Source organism: Lynx rufus, unplaced genomic scaffold (genome assembly GCF_022079265.1).
Source record: "Lynx rufus isolate CCGP_SWC_20201006 ecotype Redwood Valley unplaced genomic scaffold, mLynRuf1.p SCAF_2, whole genome shotgun sequence".
Classification (NCBI taxonomy): Eukaryota; Metazoa; Chordata; class Mammalia; order Carnivora; family Felidae; genus Lynx; species Lynx rufus.
This window is the reverse complement of record NW_025814834.1, coordinates 227,236-254,368: the sequence shown is the minus strand read 5'-3', so window position 1 is coordinate 254,368 and position 27,133 is coordinate 227,236. Positions and strand designations below refer to the sequence as shown.

Below are 27,133 nucleotides of genomic sequence, written 5' to 3'. Positions count from 1 at the left end.
CCGCCGCCCGCCCGCTTCTGCTTCCGCTAGCCCAACGGGTCGCTGCCGAGGTCCCTGGAGCGAACGGTGCAGGCCGCCAGGGAGCCGAGCGCGCGGGCCCAGCCCTCGGCTTTGGGCCCCGCCGTACGCCAAGATGGCGGACGTGCGCTTCCACCCTCACTTCCGGCCCCGCCCGCTCCCGCTAGGCCCGGATTGGCCCCGGCAGCGGCCCGTCGCGTCGCGCTGCGGAACCGTCGGAGCGACGCCGCTCTCAGTCGGCGGCCGGAGAGGGAAGATGGACGCAGGTGAGGGCCCGAGCGGGCGCTGGGCTACCCGCGGGCGGCGCTCTCCTGGCCCGTCGGCCGCCGGGGTGTCGCCCGGCCTCGGCGGGCGTGAGGGCTGGGCGCGGGGCCGCGGGGCGGAGCTGGCCTTCACGCGGAGCGGGGCGGGGACGGCGTCCGTGGGAAGGCCGGCGCGGATGTGACAGCGGGTGTTTGCGTGTCTCGGCGCCTTCTCGGTCCCGCCCGGGCGCCCGGCGACAGGCCCAAGGCCAGCTCGGACGAGAAGGGGCGGCGTGGCGTCCCAGACGGGACACCGCCTCGGTGTCGGGCGCTTGCTGGGGGTCGGGCGGAGCTGGCTCTAGAAACTGCGGCCGGAGAATGCCTTGTCTTCCCCCACCCGCTCCCCATGCCCCGGGAATTAAGAAGTGGAGGAGACTCTTGAACTCTCTGGAGGCCAGAAACATACTCACGGCACGCGCTTCTTCTTCTTTTTCTTCTTCTTCTTTTTTAAATTCAGTGACCAGTAGATCATGCCAGCTTCCTTTCCGTGGTTGAAGAGAGCACCTGAATTCATCTCATCATAACTTAACTTCTTGGGGTCCTAATGCAAAGTATGTGGCCGAGCGGGAGGGTGTGTGTATTATCCGTGTGTACACGTACATGTGCGAATATCCGCATATGTGGTGTTTTGGTCTGTCTCATCGTGCTTCTGTTCAGAGGAGAGACCGTCCCTTCATTTTTGCTGGCAAGCTATTTTGGGTCTTTGTTCAGTAGCCTTGAAAGCATTTCCAGGGCAGTCTTAGCCTTTTCGTTCATTATAGGGAGTGATTGGCCTTCAAGCACCGCTCCCCTCCCCCGCCTGGTTTCATCCCACCTGTCATCCTGGATGGCATTGTTTGCTGTGTCTTTCTTCTGGCAATGGCAACACAAACTTACTGAAATCTCAGTTTGGAAATGAATGCAAACGTGTATGGCCAGTATTTCAATGATTTGTAGCATTTTGTCCTTTAAATGTGTTGGGGAGGCTCAGTCAGTTAAGCCTGCGACTTCAGCTCAGGTCATGATCTCAGGGTTGTGGGTTCGAGCCCCGTGTCAGGCTCTGTGCTTCTGTGCTGACAGCTCGGAGCCTGGAGCCTGCTTTGGATTGTGTGTCTTCCTCTCTCTGCCCCTCCCTCGCTCGCGCACGCGCTCTGTCTCAAGAATAAATAAAAACATTAAAAAAAAATAATAAACGCGTTAAGTTGTGGTGGAGACTGTTGCCCAGATTCCCAAAAGAGCAGGTTAAAGAGGTTATTTTTTGTGAGGTTTGTTTTAAAAAGAAGTGTCAGAGAGTGTTTTACTGTTTGCTGGGGGCAGGGGGCACAGGGTGGAGAAAGGAATAGAATTATTTATCCACTTTCTTGAAGTTAGCCCTGCTCAGAAACTGTAGACCTTTGACATGGGAGAGTTGGTTAAGGGGGAAAACATGGTTTAATGCTGGTTGTATTGCCGTGCACGTGAAAATCAGCAGGTTAAAGTTAGGGGTAGCCACGTGGTGGTTCCCTGAAGTCATCTCCAGGGAAAACACCAAAGCTGTTTCAAAGTACCAGAAGGTGTTCGCATTTGAGGGCCTCTGTTGATGCTGATAAAAGTACGTGTGGTATCTGTAAGCTGCAGTGGAGGGTTTTTTTCCTGACGTGATGTTGTGCATCCTTTTAGGGATGATTAACGACCCAGTCTCCCCTGATCCCTGGAGTCCTTACGGATTCTGCCTTCTTTGACCAAATCTTACGCAATTCCTGGTGGTTCTGTTTTTACAGTGATCCATTTGATAAACTACATTTATTGTTGAGTGAGAGGTTTGTGTTGGGCATTGTTCTAGGCCCTGGCTAGCGAAGTGAACAGAATAGACAAAAGCCATGCGGCTCACGTGGGAGCGGGATGTGGGCCAGGAGGGTTGGAGTCATGGGCAGGGTGTCTCTGCAGACAGAGGTGAGTTTTAACTGAGACCCAAAAGCAGCGTAGGAGGAAGGGCAGGTGGCCCAGTGTGGCTGGGGTGCAGCAGGTGGGATGAGAGCTTAGGAGCTGAAGGCAGAGAGACGAACTGGGCCCAGGCACAGGACTGGGCTGTTTATTCTAAGCAAGTTGGTGACTCTTTGGGAGGTTTTGAGTGGAGGAGTACCGTGATGGGAAATGTGTTGCACACGCTCACTCTGGCTCTTCCATCCGGGAATGCTGCTCGTGCTGAGAGGGGCAAGGGCAGAAGCCAGGAGGCCGGTAGGGAGGCTCCAGTAGGGACCCTCTGCTAGGGACACTCTGGTTGGGAGCCTGTTGCAAGGAAGCCCAGCGGACCTTACTTAGTTGGGTCAAATTCTGGATGTGTTGGAGGCTTGAGACAACAGGACCTTCTGTGGGTTGGAGGTGATGGGGCGGTAGGAGGGGACGAGAGGCAGGAGTCGAAGGTGGGGCTGAGGTTTGTGGCCTGAGCTGAGAAACTGCCGGGGAGGACCTTGGGAGTGGTGCCGGTGGGGAAGCTGTCGGGAGTTTGGCTTTGTATGTGTTGACTATTGTTCGACATCTGCTTTGCGACGTCCGGGGAGGTTTGGGTCCCCGGCCTGGAGCTGAGGGCGTGGGCCTGGACTAGAGGTTCAAGTGTGTGGGAAGCCACTTTGGAGGAGTTGCTGATGGTCTGAAGAGAAGGAAAAAGAAGGGGCCTAGGAGGGGTGCCCAGGGCTGCCGGCCGGGGCATAGGGGTCCAGAAGGCGGCAGGCTGGCTGCGGGCCCGTTGTGTTGTCCCCTGAGCCCCCAGCACTTGTGTCAAGACACGCTCTGGGTTCAGGGAACTGACCGGTGCCAGCGGTTAGAGAGCTGCACCGCCCGTCCCCTGAGGACAGAGCCAGCACCTTGTGCGCGCAGGCCTTCGCGCTGTGTCTGGTGCGTGGCTGGTAACTGAAGCAGAGATTGAATCTGTGACACTTTCCCACTCTGCACTGTAAGGACTTCGGTTTGGAGAGTTTGCCACGTAAAGCTAGCCTGTTGTAACACAAAGGTGTAAACGGCGAGAAGGGGCTGCCGATCCCTGCGGGGCAGCAGGGTTCAGAGTGGCCTTCTGTCTGGTGTGCTCATGAGCGCGTTATTTTCCAGTTCTTGGTGTCGCTAACGTTCTGGGTACTTTTCCTGTCTCTTCCTTCTATTCAGAATTGAACCGCCAACATCTTCATGTAAACTATTTGGGATTTTAGAAAGTAACTACTTGCAAACCTGCTATTTTAAACAGACATTTTCTGGGGTGCCTGGCTCAGTCGGTCGAGCATCCGACTCTTGGTTTGGGCTCAGGTTGTGATCTTACAGTTCATGGGTTTGAGCCCCATATCAGGCTCTGTGGTAACAGCGTGGAGTCTGCTTGAGACTGTCTCCCTCTCTCTCTGCCCCTCCTCTGCTTTCTCACTCTCTCTGTCTCTAAAATTAAAAATTAAACGGGGCGCCTGGGTGGCTCAGTCGGTTAAGCGTCCGACTTCGGCTCGGGTCACGATCTCGTGGTCCGTGGGTTCGAGGCCCGCGTCGGGCTCTGGGCTGATGGCTCGGAGCCTCGAGCCCGCTTCCGATTCTGTGTCTCCCTCTCTTTTTGCCCCTCCCCCGTTCATGCTCTGTCTCTGTCTCAAAAATAAATAAAACGTTAAAAAAAATTTTTTTTAATTAAAAAAAAAGATTTAACTGTAAACATTTTTTTTTTTATTATTAAAAAATTTTTTTTCAACGTTTATTTATTTTTGGGACAGAGAGAGACAGAGCATGAACGGGGGAGGGGCAGAGAGAGAGGGAGACACAGAATCGGAAACAGGCTCCAGGCTCCCAGCCATCAGCCCAGAGCCTGACGCGGGGCTCGAACTCACGGACCGCGAGATCGTGACCTGGCTGAAGTCGGACGCTTAACCGACTGCGCCACCCAGGCGCCCCAACATTTTTTTTTAATGTTTATTTCTAAGAGCCTTTGAGAGAGATGGAGAGGCAGAGCACAAGCGGGGGAGGAGCAGAGAGAGAGGGAGACACAGAATCCGAAGCAGCTCCAGGCTCCGAGCTGTCAGCACAGAGCCTGATGTGGGACTCGAACTCACGAACCATGAGATCATGACCTGAGCTGAAGTCGGGGCTGAGCCACCCAGGTGCTGCTTAGCATAAACATTTTTAAAGGAAAGGGAGAACGCTTCTTTTGATTTTGTTTATAAAACATGATCTCTCAGAAGCTGTAGGTATTTTGGGGAAATGTCTTTGAAACGTGATGCTTTAGAATAAGCTTGAAAGGAGCTAGTGGTGCGTGTATTTTGTATTTCTCCCTGGTTGGGTTACAGTGTGATTGGTACTAAGCGGAGAGAAATTGGTGACATTCGTTGAGCACAGTTCCCTATTTTTCTGTCAAATTAATAACATAAATCAGAACATTTCTTTCCTGATGGAATTAGCATGCTATCAAAGGGTTTTCTGCTCCTTCTTCCGGATGTGATCAGGGAGGAAAACGTGGAAAATCAAGTGTCTGGGACTCAGGTGACCAACTGAAGGCAAGTGCCTCTGAAGGAGCCCCTTTCTCACGGCGAATGGCACCTGTCAGCCCTTCTCGTCCTGCGCGTCACCTTAGTGGGGGTTAGTCATTTCCTGGGAGTCGGGAGACTGGCGGTCTTTTCGGGATTTGACCCTTTTTAACGTGGAACGTATGTGAACTGCTTCACACAGGATTGAGATCACACGGGATGGTGATGAAATTAGATAAAGGGCTCATCAGTTTGCCGCAGCCTCTCTGGGAAGGAGGCAGAGGCCGCCGGCCGGTGTGAGCGGAGTTGGTAGACGAGTGGCCTCCCGTGTTGGCCACTTTGTTCAGGCGTTGCGAGCCGAGTTTTAAAGGAGGAAAGTGCTGGTTTGTCTATTGAACTGTTTTCTGAACGGGTGTCCTGTAACATTTTCCGTTCTGCAGGGTCATTAATATGTGTTTTGACCAAATTAACACGAACGGCAAAAGTGTTCTCTGAGGGGAAGGGAGATTTAGTTCCATCCCATGAAACGTGAGGTCCAAGAGGATATGAAAGAGAGGAAGAGGGGGTGCTGAAAACCACGGCTGGGTGCCGCACATGTTGCTGGGACCTTGCACCAGCCTGTGTCCCCACCTGCCCTGGGCAGAGCCAGTGGCAGTGTCCCCACTCCGTGGTCAGGGGACCCGGGCGTGCATCCTGCAGCCAGCAGGTGGGCTCTCTGTGCCTAGAACCAAATCTTCCAGCAGCTACAAAGTTGAACTTCGGACGTGCATGGATTTAGGAAAACATTGTCTTTGTTGGAGAGTACAATCTGGAAGGGCCAGGAGCTTGCTGGTATGGTCCAGGCGCCGTGAGGGTGCCGGGCTGTGGGGACACCAGGCGGGTCCCGTCCTCCGGGGCAGGGGGGATTGCCGGGCAGGACTCTGGTGTCCGCACGGGGACGAGGGGTCCTTCGGTTGCATTCCTGGGCTGAACTGCCGCAGGTCCATGGGACTCGTCGCAGTGGCTGGCATCTGCGCTCTGAGCACGGCCCTGCGTCTGTGAGGGAGGTTTGGGCCTTAGATGCAGTTTCGTGCTCCTGCGGGTTGTGTTCCAGGCCAGCTTCCTGCTCACATGGCCCTGGGGGCCACAACTCAGTTACAGAGCGTGGGGGCTTCTCGTTCCTGGCTGTGGCATTGCCAGCGTGGCCGTCTCGGTCGCTCTCAGGGGACCCACCCTGAACCTCGCTTCCTGTCGCCCCTTGTGGCACAGAGCCTTTCAGGTTTCCTCCTCACACCGTCCCTGTTTTACCGATGAGAGGACCAAGGCAGAGAAAGGTCACCACCAAGTGAGGGTGAGCCTTCTGGTTCCACACGGCGGGGAGTGTGTTCGACAGGCAGTGTCCCCCAGGACCGGGAGGCGACCACGGTCCCTGTCTGAGGATGCCGCGGTGCACTGGGGGCAGTGTGTCTGCAGCTGGTTCCAGAGGCGGATGGGATGTGACCTGCACCCCCCCGGGGCGGTCACTGGAGGGGCAGGAGCAGGAGAAACAGTGGTGTGAGGGGACGTGGGGAACAGGGGCACGGCAGCGCTCTCTGGGGACCCGCAGATAACGTGTGCCCTCGCTTCAAGGCTCCTGCTGATCTGGCAAGAGCTGGGGTCACTCCCTGGTGTAGTTCATTCCCTTCAAGTGTCTGGCTCCTTGCTTGCTTTTGGCTGGGGCAGTAAAGGATCTGAGGGCACGCAACCCATAATTTTGTTAGCTCTGGGACGAAATTTGGTGACCGGTGTTAAAGGGACGCCTCTTACTCCTTTCCCTCTGAAGTTGGCGTGGTTGCCTATAAACTTGGCTAGTAAACCTAAGAAATACACCTGCTTTGCGTTTTGCCACCTCATTGATGAAAACCTCTCAACTTCAGAGGGGCCCCGGCTTTCACACGGAGTGGCGGCCCTTTGACGTGTGCCGCACCCCTGACGCGGTGCACGGGGGAGATGCCGCCCGGAGTACTCGGTAGCTCTCAGGGTCATCAGAGACCCCTTCACCCGTAGTTGACGGCTGCGGCCGTAGGAGGACCTCAGACGTTAGTAGGGCAGGATGAGAGTGTGCTCCTGTGGTGGTGTCACTTGAGACCAGACAAGCTGTTTGCCTCCTTTCTTCTTGAGAATAGCTGAGTGTCCGCGTGGGTTACGACCCAGAGGTCCTGATGAGAGAGAGAGAGAGGTAACAGGCATGGCGGTGTTTGCAGCCCCGTGAGAAGGTGGAACGCGAGTCCATTCCCGCGTAGCGTTTGCAGTTGTGTGCGGAGACCAGAATCGTCCCTAACAAAGGAGGGGGAGGTAGCCTTGGGCTGGGGCTCTTCCTCACGGTGGAAGCGTGGGCAAGTCACACGCACCGAGCGGGGCCCCTGCATGTGCCCGAAGCCCAGCGAGTGACGCCCCGGTGCCTGCATCCTGCTCAGGCGCTCTGGGCGGCGAGGCTTCTCTGGAAGCACAAGACTGTTCTGATGCCATCTGATTCGGGGTGGGAAAAAAAGGCAGGGCTGGGTCTGGGTTCCTGACAGCCAGGGGATTCTTTAAGTAGCCAGCACGGGGTCTTCTGTTGCTGTGGATGTCTCTGTTGGCGGAGCACTGGCGGCCAGCCCCGTGACTGGCATTAGCGCGCCTCCAGCGCAGCCTCGCCTCGTGGGGGGAGTACAGTTGCGCGCCTTTGAGCCTGCAGGTCTGCGTCCTCGTCCTCGATATTAATGATGCCAGCTGACCTCGGAGCCCTTCAGTCTGCCAGCTTCTGTGTGAGCGCCTCGTGGGGAGGATTTCACGGACACTTTGCAGTCGCACTGCAAGAGCATCCTGTTACTTTCCCCCCTACCCCTCCATATTATGGGCAAGGAAATTGCTACACCAGGAGGTCAAGGAGCCCAAAGAACTTAGAAGCTGTGAGTGCCTGAGCTAGGATTTGAACCCCCACTGCCAGCGCCACACCCCCGACACCCCCAGGGGATCGCACACAGCACAGACCGATAGGCTGGGACGTTCACGCAGGAAACCGGGCGCTTGAGCGCTCAGGGCATGGACATCTGTGCAGTGGGACACCGTGAGACTGGTAGACATTTGCTGGAGCTCTGTGTCTGTGTGGACTGACCGCGTTGTTGTCTAGAACAGAGAGGAGGAAATCAGGGGTGTGGTGTAGTTCCTTTGTGGGTCCACACGTAGACTTCTGGAAGGAGATTCACCGCTGGGTGTGAAGCTGCAGATGATTTTTTATAATATTTTTGTAGTCTTGGGGTTTTAAAAATCAATATATCGTTGTTACCAAAAGGTGGGGCTGTTGTCAAAAAGTAAATTCAGATGCGGGAGAAACTATTATGATAGATTTTCCAAAGATTTTGGGGAAGCTACGGGTGAAGGGTACAAGTGACTAGGTGCCACTGAGGGGTGGGAGCTAGCAGATGAGAGCTCTGCATTTTTGTTCCATGAGGAGCAGCCACAGAGTTGGGGGGCCCGGGACCTACTGTGCACCTTGCCTCGCGGGTGTCCGTCTGTGCTCTGCCGGGTCTGCAGACTGTGTGCACAGGGTTTCCTCATCCGGGTCCAAGGACAGAGAGGGACCCTGGGCCTCTCTAGTTTCTTAGCTGAAGCAACACGGTATTAAGTGGTGCTCAGGACTTGCTAGCTCCACACACGGCAACTTCCTTCGCAGGTGGGAGCCGGTGGCCTTGTTCTCAGAGCGTCAGTGAAGTGGAAACAGCTTGCAGGGGCCTCTGGGTCTGTTTCTGGGAGTCTGTGTCCCGCCCTCTGCATCTGGCTTCGTCGTCCAGGAGCTTGTTTTCTTGCCCCTGAAGTGCCTGCCTTCCCCCACGGCATCTGGACACATGCTCCTAGGGGACATTTACTCCACCGTCTGTTTAGTCTGCAGGCCCCCGTGTGCACTGAGATGCCAGGGCTACTTTTGTCCTGTAGGTTTAAATTTAAAACAAGTACTTAATGGGGCACCTGAGTCTAGATTTTGGCTCAGGTCATGGCCTCAGCACGGGACCAAGCCCAGCATTGGGCTCCATGCTGAATGTGTAGCCTGCTTGGGATTCTCTCTCCCCCTCTGTCTCTCTCACTCTCTGTGTCTCTCTCTCGGAAAAACAAACACACACACACACACACACAAAAACAAAGACAAAAAACTCTTACCAAAAAAAAAAAAAAAAGAATTAAGTTCTTCCCTGCCCTGGGCCTAGCCCAGTGGGCCTCACCTACGTGTCTGCCGGAAGGTGAGGCTCGGGCCGGGAAGGGGGTGGGGGGGGGACAGATAGCTGGCACGACCCTGCGGAGATGCAGAATTCCACCTAGCTCTTTATACAGAAATGCTAGAGATAGTCTCTGATGCTGTTCTCTGAAATTATAAAAATGGGATCACTGTGTGTTTGGTTTCAATAGCTACTCTGACCTACGACACTCTTCGATTTGCCGAATTTGAAGATTTCCCGGAGACCTCAGAGCCTGTGTGGATACTGGGTAGAAAATACAGCATTTCCACAGGTATTAGCCGTGGTGAGGCCTGCTGTGCTCACGGGGCTCAGTCTACAAAAAGCGTTTTGTGGTAATAATAGTTACCTGCTAAGTTTCTGTGACACGTGATCTACCAAGTTAAGGCTGTGTTTTCTTCTTTTAAATAATCCCTAGAAAAGGATGAGATCTTGTCCGACGTGGCGTCCAGACTTTGGTTTACATACAGGAAAAACTTCCCAGCCATTGGTAAGTACTCTGTTACAACCTGTGACGATACGTACGTCGTATGAGGAGGGAAACTTGACAGTTAACTTCAGGATGCTAGTTGTTTGTCACTTCGTTTTTTTTTTGTTTTTTTTTTTTTAATTTTTTTTTTTTTCAACGTTTATTTATTTTATTTTTGGGACAGAGAGAGACAGAGCATGAACGGGGGAGGGGCAGAGAGAGAGGGAGACACAGAATCGGAAACAGGCTCCAGGCTCTGAGCCATCAGCCCAGAGCCCGACGCGGGGCTCGAACTCACGGACCGCGAGATCGTGACCTGGCTGAAGTCGGACGCTTAACCGACTGCGCCACCCAGGCGCCCCTGTCACTTCGTTTTAATTGTTGTAGCAACCTGAACTAAATATAAGCCGGCTGAGGGCTCGCCCCTGGTGTGGCAGAGTCAGGGGCCAAACCCAGGACTCCTGATTCTTCCGAGGGCAGGGATTATCGGTGTGCAAGTCAAGGTTTCTTCCTGGGACCTGAGATCAGGATAATGAGTCACAACCGGCATTTAAAAATGCAGAACAGAAGGGGACACGAATTGGTGTGTTACCGTAGCGCACAGCGTGTCAATCCAGGAGGATCTAGTTTGTGTGTCTGAGTGTTGTCCCCGGGCCGTGGTGGTGACAGTTCGCTTCCTGCTGTGGGGCCAGCATGTGTGGAAGCCATTGCCCTGAATCTGACACTTTTTAAATTTTTTTTGAAGTTTATTTATTTTGAGAGAGGGAGGGAGGGAGGGAGACAGAGAATATCCCAAGCAGGCTCCATTCTGTCAGCGCAGAGCCCAACACGGGGCTCAGTCCCATGAACCATGACCTCATGACCTGAGCCAAAGTCCGACATTTTACCAACTGAGCCACCCAGGCGCCCCCCTCACCCCCGCCCCCATCACCTTTTCCGATGTGTTCCGCACTTAGCCGTGGGAGAGCTGAGGGGCAGCGTGCATACGTACGTGCCTACATACGTAGCACGAGTGTACGTCCCACTGAGAGTGACCCTTTGTTGTCGGGACCCTGGGGGTGGACAGGTTGGGCACCAGGGCTCGGCCTGGCCTTTGCCGTTTGGAGAACCCGACACTGGAGGTGGCGGGGCACCAGAAGGCCAACGGGTGGCTGGTCTCAGGCCCCTCACCCAGACGCGGTTTCCTGCGTCCCTGGAGTGAGGTGTGTGTGGCCGAGCCATGGTGCCTGTCGGGGAGCGTTGCAGAGTGCGGACCCGAGGCCTGTGCCACCACACACCACTGTCTGATGAGCCCTGTCGGCTGCGCCCTGGGATTGAGGCGGGGTGGGGGTGCCTGGCGGTGCTGGCAGGACCCCGCTGTCCTGCGGGTCTGCGGTCTGGGCACAGAAGGACAGGCCAAGAGGAGCCTTGTGCGGTTTGGTGAAGTCATCGAGAAGGACGCGGCCTGCCTGTGAGGGCCACCGTGGTCTCTTTCCTGCCCTGGCTACGCGGAGAGGACTAGTTTGTCTGGGGCGTTGCGCTCTGAAAGCCCGAGAGGCTTCGTGGGAGGGGCTGTCCGAGGCTCTGAGGTGACCTGGGCGGGGACAGTGGAGCCAGCTGGGGCGACCCTGGCATCTCTGCTCCTCCAGCACCTGCCTGTGGAATTGCGGGTGGATAGGACGTACAGGTGTCTCCTGACGTGCCAGGGCCCATCCCGGAGGGCACGCAGAGCTGCTCTGCCTGGTGGCCACACCCTCTGTGCCCCGGGGTGGGCCTGCTGCCAGGGCACGGGGTTGTTGCTGACCCCCCGGTTCTGCTCCTGCCCTGCGGCCGACGCGCCCCTGCCCGCTCTCGCAGCACCTGCGTCTCTGCCCTTCTGGGGCTTGGAAAATGGCTCCTGATTCAGCTTCAGGTCTCCTAGATTACTCACGAGGCTTCCTGTCTTTTCATGTGTTCCACACACTCTTAATTCTCTGCGACTGACTTGTTCACATATTTCACCCATCTTGAGAGGATGGCGGGGTGCGTCACTGCCCACTAAATGTGCCCTTGGCATGAGCAGGCTCTAAATGGCCTGTCACCTGGGGTGCAGCTGAGGTGGCGTCCGGGCCTCCCGCCGGTGGCCTCCTGGCCCGCCGGGCCCTCTGACAGCGAGGCCTGTCTGTCTGTCTGCCCTGCCAGGGGGGACCGGCCCCACCTCGGACACAGGCTGGGGCTGTATGCTGCGGTGTGGACAGATGATCTTTGCCCAGGCCCTGGTGTGCCGGCATTTAGGCCGAGGTGAGTCATGGCGCAGGGACGGCAGCGTTCTCAGCAAAGGGGACTGTGGGGTGAGGTCACCCAGAGTGATCACTGGTGGAGCAGAGACTGGGGTTCAGGGTTTCTTGAGTGGTGACCCCCTGGGTTTCGTCAGCTCGAAAAAGTGACTGTAAAGGATACTGATGAGCGTTTGTCTTTCAAAAACTCTGTATGAAGTCACTGAAACCACGTCTGTCTTCTGCGTGGATTTGTTCCGGTGGCTTAGCTCATACGTATTTGGAAGCTTGGAGAATTTGTTAACGTCAGGAAGGTTCAGGGAAGGGTATCCTCTGTGGCTTGGGTGTTCTAGAAGCGTAAAGGCCTCTCTCTGCTATTTGGGTACCGCTGACCTCTGCGTGTCTCCGATAGATTGGCGGTGGACGCAGCGGAAGAGGCAGCCGGACAGCTACTTCAGCGTGCTCAACGCGTTCATCGACAGAAAGGACAGTTACTACTCCATTCACCAGATAGGTGGGAGGCTGCGGATGTGCGGGGTCCCCCGAGAGCCGCTCTGCTGTGGGGTGTGCGAGGCGTGAGGCTGTATGTAGGTCACTCCGGCCCATAACCGGCGGGGCTGTGAAAGCCGGACCCTGCCCCCGAGGGTTCGTCCCGCGCTGCACCCTTCGCGGGGTCCGAGTGCTCCTTGTGTTGATTCGTGTTCTCCCGCGGGCAGGGCAGGGGAGAGGCAGAGCTCTGAGAGACCCGGCCCTCCTGCTCCTCACCGAGGGGCTGGGGTCCTGGCTCGTAGTGAAGGGCAGCCCTGGCGTGGCCTCCGCGCCTCTCGCGAGGAAGCGTCCTGGTGTGCGTGGGGAGGGCCCGGCCCGCTGGAGGCCGGGGTGGGAGCGCCCGTGCGGGCTTCCTGTGGAGCGTTGCTGCTGCCGCTTCGGGGGGGTGGGGGTGGGGGGGGAGGGCTGCGGTGCCCGTCACTCATCCCGTCTTGTTTCCTGCAGCACAAATGGGAGTCGGCGAGGGCAAGTCCATCGGCCAGTGGTACGGGCCCAACACGGTCGCCCAGGTGCTCAAGTACGTGCCAAGCTCTGTCCCTCCCGTGTCCTGGGGCGTAGTGGAGCGCGAGACTCCGCTGAGTCTCGCTTGCTGAAGGCCGTGGGGGGGTCTTCCCCTCTTCCCCTCACGGGCGGCCGCACCAAGTGGTCTCCTGTGTGGAATTTCTGTTTCCCGATAAATGAACATCTTCACCCAGATGGCGCACTTTGGGTGGGGCCCGTGTGTGTCACCCGGACCACCCACTGGTGCTTTCTGAGGGTCTGGGAGGGTGACGCTGGTCTGGAGCGACGGCAGTATGGCGTGGGCACCGTGGGGCTCTGCCCCTTCCTGGGGCCCCGTGTCTGCAGCTGCGGCTTTCCCTCCACGTCCTGACTCGTGCACGTGCTGCCCACCCCCCGGGCTCTTCCCAGGCTTCTCGCTCAGCGGGTCTGAACCGGCCCTTGTCCCTCGGCCCCAAGCCCGCTCCTCCTCGTTGCGGCGACGGGCTGCCAGTTCCGCCCGGCTGCCCTGGTCGCGTTTCCTGGGTTGGAGGAACCCAGATGCTGCCTTCTCTCGCACGTCCGCCTCCTAGCTGAGCCCCGAGCCCGCCCGCCGTCTGTGTTCTTCCCCAGCCCCCCATTTGCTCAGCCCCCACCACATACCCTCAAGGGCCCTGGGCCCAGCCCCGCGTGCCTCGGGAGCCTCGTCTGCGGATGGTCAGTCTCCCTGCATGGTGCGCGCGTGTGGTCGGTCTGCGTGGCCCGTGTGCCTGGCCTGTTTGTGCGGTCAGCGTGTGTGGCCTGCATATGACTCTGTTGGTGTGCTCCGTGCATACGGTCTGTCTTTGTGGTCCGCGGTGCACGTGGCCCGTGTGTGCCGTGGCTGTGTGGTCCGCGTGAGTGTGGTGTGCTGTCTGTGTGGTGTGCGTGGTTTGCAGGTGTTCTCTGCGTGGCCTGTGTGTGTGGTCTGTGCGGTGTGCTGGTTTGCGTGGGTGCTCTCCACGTGCTCTGCGTGTCTGGACGCGGGGTCTGTCCGCGGGCTCTGCATGTGGACTCTCCCTGTCTCAGCTGTTCCCTCGCTCTGCGTCCCCACTGCTGCTCTGAAGAGCTCCTTCGAGGTTGCTGTCAGTCTAGTGGTCACATCTGAAGGCCAGGTTTGGGTCCTCTGTTTACTCCGCCGTCCAGCAGGTGGCCCTCGATGCAGGTGTTCTGTCTTGGAAACCCTGGGCCGCACGGTCATGCTGTCTGGTCCCTGTCGATGCCTCCATTGTGGCCGCTTCGCCCCATCGGGGAGCACCGCAGGCCCGGCCTGGGCCCTTGGCCGCTCTCTCCCTGTCAGCACCGGCCTCAGCTGCTGTGTGCACGCAGCCGGCTCCCAGAGCCACGTGCCCAGCCTCCAGGCCCAGGTCCACATGCTTCCTCAGCATCACCCCTTAGGTGTCTGAGGGGCAGGTCAACCTAACAGCCAGAACCCAAAGCCGGCCCCCCTGCCCCCCCTCCCCAGCCTGTTCCTCTACAGGGAACGGCAGTGCTGTCCTTCCTTCCAGAACTCAGGCCAACAACTGAGATCCTGCCAGACTCTTTCTCGGCACACCCTGTCCCAGTGTGTCCAGACTCTAACCAGGGGTCACTGCTTCCCTGTCCTTACCCTGGCCCAAGCCCCGTCTTTTGCCTCCTCCTTGGTCTTCCTTTTCTGTCATTCTTGAGTCTCTGTGGAAATAGCAGTAGGTGACGCTTTCACAAAGTGCAAGTTGACCACCTGCCCCTTCTCTGCTCGGAACCGTCCTGGGGCTTCCCAGCCGAGTCCAGGGAAAGCGGTGAGCACACGCGGGGCCCTGCCTCCACTGCCCACCCTGTGCTCGCTCCCAGGCACTCTGCACCTGCCCTGGAAGCGCCCCCCACTGCTGCTCCGTGCTTCTCCACGACGCCTGCTGCCCACACGCTTCTTCGGAACGTCAGCCTCACGAGGGGCTGCTCTGTGTCTTGTGCGTCCGTGGGTTTCGGGCCCGCACCTGGCCCTCGGCAGACGTGAGAGGGAGGCAGCCAGTGGCGTGTTGCACGCGCTCCCCCGGCCTCCACTCTGGCCTCCCATCGAGAGCGGCTCTCTGTGGCTGCCCCGTGCCTTCCACGTGCGTCCCCAGACACACCAGGTCCTCCCTGTCACCTGGGCGGCCCCACCCCGTCACCCAGCACCCAGGGTGCACTCGCCCGCCTTCCTGCTGCACCTTCGGTTGCTCTCTGGGTTTCTTCAGAATCTTGTCTTTGGCCTCGGTTCTTTTCCGCTGCTGTTCGCAGTTGTGAAACCAGATGTCTGTGGGAGGACCCGAGTGCTGGTCAGTCCAGCACTTTTGGAGCTGCGTGTGCAGGTGCTGGGAGAAGCGGGGGGCTGGGCCCGCCTGGGTCGGCCACACCCCCGGTGCCTGAGGCGGGGCTTGCGCCCCAGTTCCCTTTCCGCGTGCAGCTGGGTCAGGAGGTGATGCCACGCAGGGCTCTGGCGCGGGGACTGTGTCCGCAGGTGGAGGCTGCGGGTGATGGAGGGTGTCCTGGGCCCAGGTGGGAACAAGCGGGCCGCAGCCTCGGCCTTCCTCCCGCCTGCGGTGCTGACCATCTCGGTCGTCATCTTTCTCATCCGCAGAAACCGCTAGAGCGTTTGATGCTCTTTCCTTCACCTGCCCCGCACAAGTGAGATGTCTTTGATCGTGAAGGCTTATTGGTGTGTTCTCCCCTTTTCCGTCAGGAAGCTTGCTGTCTTCGACACGTGGAGCGCCTTGGCAGTCCACGTAGCGATGGACAACACGGTGGTGATGGAGGACATCAGTAAGTGAACGGGCGTGCGGGGCTGTGGCTGGTGGGCCTCGGGGGTGGCTCCCTGGCCCACGCTGGGCGCCCCCCCCCCCCCCCCGGCGTGCAGGTCGGCGCCCCACGCGCAGGCCAGGGGACCCCTTGTTCTCTTTCAGCGCACACCAGGCTCGGGGGAGGGCCTGGATTCTCTGTAGAGCTGGGTTGGGTCCCTTAGTGCCCCGTGCTGTTTTGTGTCCTCGTTGCAAGCGAAGTGTTCCGGTGTGCTGGGTCAGCCCCTCGCGGGCATCCGTGCGCCGCAAGGAAAGGCAGGAATGGCTTTCTGCTGCGCCGGCTCGGGCCAGCGTGCAGCAGGAAAGGGGAGCGTAGCTCTGTCCCTCCCTCTGGAAGGATCCACGGGAAACCTGGAGGCGTCCAGGCATGCTGAAGTGGTAGTCCGGGAGGAAAACGGCTCCATCTGGCAGATAGCCTCTAGAGAGTGAGTTTTGAATTTGGAGTTGACATCCTCTTGTGCTACCAAGCCGACAAAACTCTTTCGAACGTCTTAGTTTTCTCCTCGGGAACGCCTTTTCCCCACAGTTTCCCAGCCCTCCCTCCCTCTGGTCTTGTTGAAGATTGTCACATAAGAAAGAGCCTTGTGAGCCAGCTGATCTGCGGGAGGAGGTCTTGTGCTGTGACGGCGGGTGGGGGGCCCCCGCCACAAGCGCACCTGGGCCCGAGGCATCGCTGCTCCCCGCTGCCGACTGGCCCTTCCCCTCTTCAGCCGGGGGACAGCGTCCATGAGGTGTCGGGGGAGCCAGGGTCGGGCCTCCAGCAAGCAGCGGCCCTCTGCCCGGCCCGCCCTCCCAGCTCACCGACCCTGTGTCCCCTGAGGGCTGGCCGACCAGGGCCCCCACAGAAGGACATGTATCTTTTCCCTCTGCCTTCTCCTCGCATTCTGTTTCTAGAAATGTTTGTGACACGTTGGAAACTATGGAAACGCACAGAGAATGAGGGAAACGACACTTGATTTTCTCACTTGGAAATGGTTCCTGTTGGCGTATAGACGGCCCCTCCCAGTGTGTGTCTCGTTTTTGAGAGCGGTCCTTACAGTCGTCAACAGCGGCCTCTTCCGTCAGTGAAACGTCACAACCATCTGTTGTCTCTTCACTTCCCAATACACATCAGGGTTTTTTTGGCCCCGTTGTTGGGGGGAACCGCTTACCTCAGGGTCTACCCAGTCAGCCTCCCAACCTGCCCTCAGACGAGCGCGGCTGGCTCCCTGGTGCGGTGCCAGGAGGGGTGAGGGACAGGCTGCTGTCCGGAACCTCCATTCCTCGGTGGGGAGGGTGCTGGCTGGCGCCTGGAGGAGACTCAGCCACGTGGCTGGACGCTGGCTCCCGGCTCTCAGGGTCTCAGGTTGCCCGCGGCAGCGCTGCTGGAGACGAGGTGTGGATCCGGGGTTTGTCTGAGGACGACATGGGTCTGTTCTGGGGAGGGCTCCTAAGCGGGGTGAGTGTGGCTGCCCGGCCGTGATCAGGGCCCCGTGGTCCTCCCCTCCTGAGTCAGAAGCGCTGTATGCTGCTCACGGGGACGACTGAGGAAGGACAGCATCAGAACCCAACCCACAAGGACACTGGGGCTGAAGAAGTGCAGAGACCTGAGGGGTGAGGGGTGCGTGGAGTAGACGGAGGTGCTTCCCAATGGCTGTGCTAATGCTTTTGGTTTTAGGAGCCCCAGGGGAGGCCCCGTGGGCTGCAGCAAAGGCCTGAGGGCAGCCTCTTTGTAGTCACGGGGGCTGAGGTCGCGGGCGCAGGAGGGAAAGCTCTGATTCAGCAAAGCAAGTGGTGGAGAACCAGCAGTGGCCGAGCAAGGGCCGACCTAGTTTTCAGAGCCGCTTCGGGAGTGGTCAGCCGGAAGCACCCCGGGTGTGCAGGGTCAGCCGGAAGCACCCCCAGAGCCCCTCCCCAGGGAAAGCACGGGGTTCCCACCTTCCCTCCTCTTCAGGGGAAGTGTGCGGGGCGAGGGGAGGCCTTGCTGGTTGGGATGTCCCCACCCACCTGCCCACCCTCCTTGGGGGGCCGGCCAGGACACCCAGAGCAGCCTCTGCCCCTGCCAGCGCTTGCCGTCAGTGGGTTTAGACCCTCGTGAACAAGCAGACAGTGGGAAGTCACTGGATCTGGGGAATTACAGATCGACAAAGACAATCTGGTGTTGCGCACGAATGAAGGAAAACTAAACTCGAGCACACCGGAGAAAGCATGTGGCGGAAAGACCCTGGTGGCAGAGATAAAACAGAGGTGGCTGTGGATAGAATTTTCAGGGGGCAAGGACAGGTGACCGTGAAGGAACGGGAGGAAAGCTTCCCCGCTCCAGAGCAGGTGTTATCTGTAGAACCGGAGACCTCCGACTTTTTAACCAAGAGTTGTTCAGATATGCGTGTTCCTGGTGACACTTCCAAGCTGCAGAGATAAAGAGGCACTTTTATAAGCACCCAGTTGACGATGATAATAAGCTGCCTTTGAAGAAAGGTGATCCTTTTGGCCTGGCTGTCTCCCTTCTGCCACAGGAGATGCTGGCGGAGACAGGTCAGCATTCCGCGGCAGTGGCCTGGCTTGTGAGCTGGGGGCCCAGGCAGCGTTCAGCTGTTGTCACTGATAGAAACACAGGGGGCTTTTACATGGTAAGGATGTTAGAGCAGCACGACAGAATTGCCAGTGGGTGCCTGGTACAAATGAAAACCCGTTGTTCGTTAACAGCAGGACGTTTGCAGTGTTTGGGCCACGTGCAGCCTTGGTGGGTCCCCAGAGTGCAGCAGTGACAGGCCCTGCTCCCGTCCTCTCTTGAGCCCATCCACGTGAGATTCTGTGCTAGTGATGAAGATGCAGTGAACCAGGAAAGTGTCACAGAGCAGTAAACAGACTAGGTGACAGGTTGAATATACGGAACATGGAGTCACGGAGCGGCCCGATCACACCGTAAGAGAGGTTAGCGGATACACATTAAACTCTAGATTCTGGCCACAGAACATACCTTTTTGAAGTGTCCGTGTGTATAAACTAATGGAGACTAAATAGAAGACACGATACTACCTAGAAATTTGAAAGCGGCCTTAGCTTTTGGATCAAAAGAAGTGAAGTTTACAGACTCCGTATCAGAATGTGATGCATTCTAAACTCAGGAAGAGCCTGTATCTGCAATACTGCTTGCCAGATACTAAAAAGTGAAAACACACGAAGTGAGCATATACTCAAGAAGTTAGGGAAAGAACAACAAAATTAGCTGAAGAAATCCAGGAAGAGTGGTATTAATAAAGACCAATTGATGATTAATGATTTAAAAGAAGGAGTTGTAGAACTAATAAATTCTGGAGCTGGCTTTTTCAAAATAGCAATAACACATCACCAGGTAACTTTATCAAGAGAAAATGGGACGGGGCACGTGGGTGGCTCTGTTTCGTCATGACCTGACTTTGGCTCAGGTCATGATCTCAAGGTTCACGAGTTCGAGCCCCACGTTGAACTCAGTGCTGGCGCGCAGAGCCTGCCAGATCTTCTGTCCTCCCTCCCTCCCTCCCTTCCTTCCTTCCTTCCTTCCTTCCTCTTTCTGCCGCTCCCCCACTTGCAGTCTCTGTAAAATAAATATTAAAAAAAGAAAATGGGAAAAGCCCAGAAATCTGCTTTCAGAAATTAGATGGTAAGATTCTGACATCAGTTCTGTTACGTGGGCTTGCACCCCCCACACCAAGCAGTTCTGCGACACCAGCTGGGTGTAACTATGCTACGTTGTAACCCAGTTGGACACTGAGCTGAGGCAGCGTCAGACCCTGTGGGCCGAGGGCTCGGTTCCACAAGACGATGCCCCTCCTTCAGACCCCAGCGCCAAGACCAGCTTGTGGCCTGTGCTTCTGAGCTGTAGATGGGAGGTTCTGACCACCCCTTCTTCGGGTTCGGTGAACTTGCTTGAGCGTCTCTCAGAACTCACTTAGTAGATTCCCGGAGTGTTGGAAGGGACGCAGCTCAGGAACAGCCGGCTGGAAGGGGTGTGGAGCCTCCGTGCCCTCTCCGGGAGCACCACTCTGCCCGAATCTCCACGTGCTCACCCACCCAGAAGCTCACCGAACCCGGTCCTTTTGGGTCTCTACACAGGCTTTGTTACACAGGCACGGCTGATGGAATCATTGGCCGTTGGGGATCGATTCCGCCCCAGCCCCTCTCCCCAGAGGTCAGGTGTGGGACTGGAAGTTCCAGCCCACCCGTAGAAGCTTTGGGGAAGTCACCTCATTCGTACAACGAAAGACACCTGTGTGGGCCTCATCACTTAGGAAAATTAAAGGGATTTAGGAGCTCTGCTAGAAAACCAAATACGTGTTTCTTACAATAAATCGCAATATTAAACAAGGATTAGCCAGAGATGAAAAGAAAGTTGAATCCCTTCCTCACCCGTTCTTTCATCTTCCAAGTATGTATTTTTAAAGTAAGAGCCAGCATGAGCACCAGCAGGGGAGGGGCAGAGAGGGAGGGAAAAAGTCCCAAGCAGGCTCCCTCTGCGTTCAGTGCAGAGTCCCTGGGATCATGACCTGAGCCGAAGTCAAGAATCGGACGCTTAACCGACTGAGCCACCCGGCGCCCCAACTACGCATTTTGAGAAATTCCAATCCCGGGTTCGTTCAGCCATCAACCTCCCTCCTGCATCCCCAGTCGGGGTGTCCTGGCACACCCACTCTCCCGCCGCTCCGCAGCCCTGGCCTGTGGTCCGGGGGCCTCGCGGTCTCCTCTGACCTGACGGTTTGCCCCCTTGGTTTATTTTCCTGGGTTTTGATAGCACTGACCTGTTGAAGAACCTGGGCCGGTTTGGTACAGCGCCCCACACTCAGTGTGTTTGCTTCCTCGCACTCGGATCTGAGTAAACATTTGCCTACGAGCAGACCCCGGGGCCACCAGTAGAGCGCCGCCGTGGAGGTTCTGCCCAGCAGCGGTGCTTCCTCAGGGCACCCGCTTGGCCGCGTCTCTGCTTCTGCGATCGCTGAGATCTGAGGGTGATGCAGAGTGTGCTCTGAGGATTTTTGCCTGGAACGGTGGCTCTGTAACCGTCCTTCCTCCACGTTCCCCGGCCGGCTCACTGGCTGGCCTTCTCGAGAAGAGCCCTCTCTGCCTGCCTTCTCCTCATTTAACTGAGCCACCCAGGTGCCCCTTTCTCCTTATTTCGATTTGGAAACTTTGTGAGTCACTGGACTTGTGGATTCTCTTTTTATTCAGCGGGTTATGCATTACACGTTATGGTCCTTACTCATTGTTCCAAGGACGGTGAGTGGACACCCCTTCAGGTTCGTGCTGTTTTCTGACGTGCTCTGTCATCGTCATCGTCCAGTCCTCCATTTGGGCGTTAACTAGATTCAGGCTCATCTTGCACTCTCTCTGCCCCAGGCCTGGGGTCGGTGGTTTCCCTGAGGAGCCCCGGTTCCGTGTAGTGGGGAAAGGTGTTCAGAAACCACGGACCGGGTGCTGCTGGAGCATCCCCGTCCACACGACCAGCCAGCCCCCTTGTTAGACGTCGGTTAGGGGTCACCAGCAGGTGTAGACGGCAGATAGCAGCGTTCATGAGGGAGGGAAAGCATCTCGTTGCTGAGGGGCCCCGTGCCTCCACGGAGCCGTCGTCGCTGGGCGCACGGCTGTGTCTGCCTGTACGGTTTCACGGGACACTTTACTTCACAGTAACAACTGTCTATCGGACGTGCATAGAAAACGTTTGATTCTGTTTTTTTCTCTGTGGGCGGCAGGATTAATCGTCGTATTTTCCAAGTTTGAATTGCGTTTAAGCCCTTGGCTTTTTAGCCCCTTTTCCTAAGACCAGATGATTGTGTACTTGTTTTTGTCGGGTTACCGTCCGCCTGCCCCTGTTCGGCCCTTGAAAGCCCGTCTCCATCTTTCAGGAAGGTTGTGCAGGGGCGGTCTTCCGTGCGCGGGGGCCGCCGCGCTTCCTGCGGATCCCGGCCGGCACTGTAACGGCTTCCCCGCGGGAGCCGAGGTCAGCAACAGGCTGGCACCGTGGAGACCCCTGGTGCTTCTCATCCCCCTGCGCCTGGGGCTCACGGACATCAACGAGGCCTACGTGGAGACTCTGAAGGTGGGTGGGGGCCGGCGTCTTCTCGCCCACCAGCAGGGGGCTCGAGATGCCGCTTGTTGCTAAACCCTGCTGTCGTGGCCGTGCTGGCACCCCGTGGACTGCTGGCCCCACTCCCGGCAGTCCCGACCGCCTCTCCACTGGCCGCTGCGCCTCTGCTCCCCTGCTCCCCCTGCCTCCGGTCTCCGCCAGCACCCAGCCTCGGGGCACCGCTCCCCCCCTCCCCCCCACGCCTGTCTGCCCTGTGCACGGGCCACCGAGCCCAGTCCGTACCTCCTCCCTGCGCCCGCGTCCCCCTTCCGCAGGCCCGCTGCCCCCACGGAGCTTCCCCGGACGCGACCGCGGATTCCTTCGTGGCTAAGCTCTGTGGGACCACGTCTTCCGGCTCTCCTTCCCGCGTCCCGCCCTCGGGCCTGGGGCTGGCAGGGAAGGGGGCTGCCCCCTGGACACACAGGCTGGCGGTCGCGTGGCTTGTGCTGCCGCACAGCATATGCTGAGCCGCCCCGCCTCCCCTGTGTCCCGCAGCACTGCTTCATGATGCCCCAGTCCCTGGGCGTGATCGGAGGCAAGCCCAACAGCGCCCATTACTTCATCGGCTACGTCGGTGAGTGGTGGGTGTGCGGGATGCTCAGGCGGGCCCGAAGCTGAGGAAGAGGGGGCAGGCTGCACGTCCTTAGGGCGTCGGCTCGAGCCGGGTGTCCCGTTCCCGCGGGTGGTCTGTGTCCCCTCTTGGCCGGTGCCGGCCTCCCCAGTGGGCTGGTTCCCGCCCCGTCTGCGGCCCACCAGCTCTCCCGGCCTGATACACCCAGCCAGGTGGGTCTCGGTGCGGCGGGTCTGAAATGGGACCCCGGGCCGCTCCCCGTCTGCTGACTTCTGTCCTCCGACGCAGGCGAGGAGCTCATCTACCTGGACCCGCACACGACGCAGCCCGCGGTGGAGTTTGCGGACAGCTGCTTCATCCCGGACGAGAGCTTCCACTGCCAGCACCCTCCGAGCAGGATGGGCGTCAGGGAGCTCGACCCGTCCATTGCCGTGGTGCGCCCCCACCCCGTCCCGCCTTCTCCGGCCACGTGGGCTGGCGTTCTGAGTCGTCCTGTGCTCAGTCCCACTGTTTTAGAATGGAAGTTTCGGAAAGGCTTCGGATTCTCGTGATTTTTTTTTTTCCCCAACGTGTCGGTTTAGAATGCAAAGGGCACAAAAGGGTTCACGGTGTCCATGAGCTACTCACACCCGCCAGAGGCCGTCATCCTGCGTGGCCCTGCGCGGCCCTCACGGCCTCGGTGTGAGCCAGAGCGCGGTGAGAGTGAGTGAGCCCCCGTAACACAGCGGCGGCAGCGGCGGCCTGCCCAGCCCACTGCCCTGCACCACCTCTGTGGGCTCTTTGGGTTGACTTTTAAGTTTCTTGACTTCTGTGCCTGTGAGATCGTCCTTAAGAATCAGTTTCCTTCTCTCTTGATTCCAAGGCTGGGATCTGGGGTGGTGATTTCTCTGAACTTGTGTGCTCTCAAAATGTACTTGATGGGGAACGAGGCCCAAGATGCCTGCAAGTAATGATGTCCCTCGGGGGGTGATTGAGTCACAGATGAGGCAGATCGGTCCCGAAACAGACATCTGGACGCAGGGTCTGTGGGTCTTGTGTCATGTCCTGAGGTTGGTGGCCCCGGGGAGGATGCCTGAGGGTGGCGGGACGTGGCTGGAGCGTGGAGGGTTGAGTTCCCGTCTGGCTAGCGCGAAGTACGCAGCTGCGCGAAGTGCTCGGTACCCGAGCCACCTGGACAGCGAGCTCCGTGGACGCCGTGTCCTCGCCTGATAGGAAGGGTGCTGCACGTGGGCTCCTTAGGAGAAACTAGACCGTTTCCCTGCAGGGTGCTGCCCGTGCTCCTGTTCGTGGTAAAAACCTGCGATTCTGCTGGCGCGTGGAGTTTCTCGTAACTCGTCAGCAGGGTTGGCGCTCTGTGCGCGTGGCTGCAACTGTGCGCCGTCCTCACTGGCTCCGTGGGACCCAGGGCTCCCCGTGTCGAGGTGCCGCTGGGCGGGGGAGGCCCACTTGGGCCGCACGTGGTGGGGTCCCAGGGGCCTTTGCTGCCGGCCAGACCGTTAAAATGTGCACGGCCTCTGTGTCTGGTCAGTTGGGGCAGAGCCTCCAGAGGAGGGTGGACGCCCCTTCGCGGTCCACACGGCGTCTGAGGGGGCCCCGCTCTCGCGCCTTGCCGCGTGCTGCTCACCGTTGTTTCTCTTGCAGGGGTTTTTCTGTCAGACCGAGGAGGACTTTGACGACTGGTGCCAGCGCGTCAGAAAGGTGGGTAGCGGGTCCCCCGCCTGCGGGGCAGGGGGGAAGGCCGTCTCCGGTCTGGGGTCCCACCTCGCAGCGTGCCGTGGCCCTCGCGTGGTCGTGGCTGTGGCGTCGGCCTCGGACCTCGCTCGTGCGCCTCGGTTTCTGGCTCGCCGCTGTCGTGTCGGTGAAGGGAGGCGGTAAGTGGGATTTGCCCCCGAGGCTGCTCGCCAGCCTCACGCTTGCCGCCCCCCGTGTGGCCGGAGACCTGATGACACGTGGATGCCCGAGGGGCGGCGGCACCTGCCTCAGCAGAGGGTCGAGAGCCTCTTGTGCGGAGGCTGCCGCCCCTTTCTTGTCCCCAGTTCCCTCTGCCTGGTGAGCGGGGGCGCTGGGGCCGTGTCTGACGGCCGGCCGTGTCTGCTGACAGCTGTCGCTGCTCGGGGGCGCCCTGCCCATGTTCGAGCTGGTGGAACAGCAGCCTTCCCACCTGGCCTGCCCCGACGTCCTGAACCTGTCCTTAGGTGAGTGTGGGGGGCCACGGGGCCACGTGTCAGGTGCGCCGTCCTGTGGTCTGTGTGACGTTCTGTCCCTGTCTCTCTGCTTCTCCGGTTGCCTTTGGCCTTTAAGATTTGTATGACCCCAGATGTGACCGCTTGTGGTGTGTGTGGGACCAGGGGTGCTGCCCGGCAGCCCGTCCCCTGCCCCAAGCGGGCTGTCCCTCGCCTCACGCGCAGTGCCCGGGGGTGCTCACGCGGCCCCTGGGTTCCGTCAGAGCCGGGACACGCTGTGTCTCCGAGACGGCACGGCGCCAGCTCTGGGACGGCAGGCCGCAGCTGGACGCCCGTTTCCTGCTGCTCACGGGCTCTAGGCCCAGGCCGCCTCCCTCGCTCAGGCCCTCCGCGTCTCCGACGTCAGTCAGCCTGCAGCGTACCGAAAACCCGGCCTCGGCAGGAAGGCCGGGAGCACATCCGGTTCCTGAAGCCGTCTGTCTCCGTGACGATGACGGGGCTCGTGTCCTTGTCCCTCTGAGAAGATTCTGGAGGCTGATGACGGAGTCCACTGTCTGACAGAACCCAGAAGGGAGTGCTGCCCGCCCTCCCCCAACCCCGGGACGGGAATCCCTGCCCACCCAGCCCCCAGCCTCTCTCTCTGCTCCAACGAGAAGCGTGTTCTCCTCAGATGAGCCTCAGGGACTCTCTGGCCCGCCCTCCCCTGGTTGAGGCTCCGGGCCGGCCGAGACACGCAGCGGCCCGGTGTCCTCTGGGCTCCTGCTGCACCGAGGGCAAACCGGCCAGAGGCAGGGTGCGGCGGGCGGTGCGCACAACAGGCGCTGGTCGCTTCGTCCCCACGCCCCAGGTGTCCCACGCCAGGCACCTGATGAGGCGTTGGCTCGTTTCTCCTAGATTCTTCTGACGTAGAGCGACTGGAAAGATTCTTTGACTCAGAAGATGAAGACTTCGAAATCCTGTCTCTTTGAAAATCCCGGAGCTGGGGGACGGTTTCCACTGGCCCTCACTGGGGGCACCTTCGAGAGCCCAGACCCGCCCTGGGGCGCTTGGTGCCGCCGCATTTCATCCATCCAGCCTGCCCGTCCGCTGAGCGCCCGCGCCCCGTGCCGCCTCTGCCCTCACACGGAGCCCCCCCGTGAGCCCTGCTGCTGCTCCGGCCCAGAGGGTCTGTCTGGGCGACAAGGCGCAAGCCAGGAGCCACCGAGGGAAGCCCAGCGCGGCCGGGCCGGGAGCCCCCGAGAGCAGGGCCCGTCACACTCGCGAGAGCTCTCCCTGCCACACTGCCGGCCCCGCGCTGGCGCGTCGCCTCTGCCTTGCTTCCTCCTGGGCGCTCGGTTCTGGGTTTGCTTTGGAATTAAAATCCTGTTTGAAGTCACAAGGACGTGAATTTCTGTCCTGTCCGCCTCGGAAGACCTGCAGGGCAGGCGTGTGCGGCGGGACGCCTGTGGACTTCGCCTCGGCCCCTGCCTGCTCCGCGGCCTCCGCCCTGCCACCGTGCTTTCTCAAGGGCTACCTCGGGGGGAAACCGGGCCGGAAGAGTCAACGGCAAGGCTTCTCCTTGATTTGGGAGGAAAAGTAGCAGAGTGGTGGGGCGTGGTGGAAATCCAAAGATGTCACCGTGCATGTGACTCGCTAGGACAGGGACAGCCTCGGAGCTGCAGGTCACGCCCGAGTGGGGCGTGCCTTCCTCATGTCTCCTCTGTGGGTCCTGGCGTCGAAGACACCCCCCCTCCCCCCGCCGTGCTGCTGCTTTCCCGTCGCCGGCTTCCCCTGGGTCGGATCTGGGTCGGGGGGTGGGGAGGGGGCTGCCCTGGGGCCCCCAGGCCCTTCCTCCGGCTCCCTGTCCTCGGGGTTGCCTCGTGGTGAGGTTTTAGGTGGTTTGGGGCCAGAGAGCAAAGCCTAAGGCTTGATGGTGCGAGACTGGCGCCCCATCCTTCTGCACCAGTTGGAGACGTCTCCAGACCCTTCTCGGCTCTAACGTCAGCACCTGTAGCCTTCAGCCCCCGTGTTCCGGGCCCAGACTGCGCCGGGCCCGCCGGGGCTTGCCAGGACGTGTCGCCAGGGCTCCGTGTCCCTGCTCGTGTGGGCCGTCTGTCCTGCGCCCCATCCGTGAGGTAGAGCCTGGGGAGCCGGGAGGGCTGGCTGCAACCCTCTGGACCACACATGTGCCGCCGCTGCCGCGGGCTGGGGGCGCGGGGCGCTGCCGCAGCCCTGCCGTCGGTACGAACCGGGGGCGCGGGCGATGGCCTGACCCACGGGGAGCTTTGTTTCGTGTGTTTTGAAAAAGGCTTACTGAAGAAAATGTTCATTCCTCGTAGCGTAGTTTGCAATTCTTAATGGCAAATAATAACCGTTTCAGTAGAAAACACTTTGTCGTCTGTGTCTTGATTTCTACTGGAGGTCTAGGTGCTGTGATGAGAGCGTTTCCTGGGCTCACGAAGCCACAGAAAGATCCTCGGGGTGGGGCTCTGGTAGCCGGCAGGTGTGGGCAGCTCTCGTCCCCAGAGCGGCGCACGAGGAGCCCGTCCTGCCCCCACCAGCTCGTGGGCTGTGATGCTGCCCTCGGCCTCGTGGTCCCCAGAGTGAAAGACAAGGACCTCGATTTTAGGACGACGCACAGCGGCTCCTCCTTCGACAAGAGAGGCTGTGGAGAGCGTCTCGCGCGTGGTGTTAGCCTTGGTTTGATTCTTTTTTTTTTTTTTTTTTAATTTTTTTTTTTTCAACG

At 59.0% G+C, this 27,133-nt stretch overlaps 1 protein-coding gene and 1 long non-coding RNA gene across 6 annotated transcripts; both read left to right on the top strand.

The window, feature by feature from the left end:
- The first annotated feature begins 100 nt into the window (after window positions 1-100).
- On the top strand, window positions 101-26,776 carry ATG4B (autophagy related 4B cysteine peptidase). Of its 5 annotated transcripts, XM_047083178.1 has the most exons (13): window positions 119-284; window positions 9,167-9,268; window positions 9,413-9,484; window positions 11,624-11,722; window positions 12,110-12,211; window positions 12,691-12,763; window positions 15,461-15,540; window positions 21,434-21,627; window positions 22,150-22,228; window positions 22,514-22,659; window positions 23,867-23,923; window positions 24,327-24,420; window positions 25,303-26,776. In XM_047083178.1, the coding sequence occupies exons 1-13, from the start codon at window positions 134-136 to the stop codon at window positions 25,374-25,376; spliced, it is 1,323 nt and encodes a 440-aa protein (XP_046939134.1). In that variant the 5' UTR covers window positions 119-133; the 3' UTR covers window positions 25,377-26,776. The 5 variants fall into 5 exon arrangements, 4 of the variants coding, with proteins under 4 accessions (XP_046939135.1, XP_046939134.1, XP_046939133.1 ...); XM_047083180.1 differs by lacking the exon at window positions 25,303-26,776 and adding an exon at window positions 778-871 and having other exon boundaries at window positions 202-284; window positions 23,867-24,414; XR_006962681.1 differs by lacking the exons at window positions 24,327-24,420; window positions 25,303-26,776 and having other exon boundaries at window positions 22,514-23,646; window positions 23,867-23,946.
- Window positions 15,558-18,199, top strand: LOC124514857 (uncharacterized). Its single transcript, XR_006962682.1, has 2 exons — window positions 15,558-16,000; window positions 16,102-18,199. It is a non-coding gene; the product is annotated as an uncharacterized LOC124514857 (long non-coding RNA).
- Window positions 26,777-27,133: the final 357 nt, after the last annotated feature.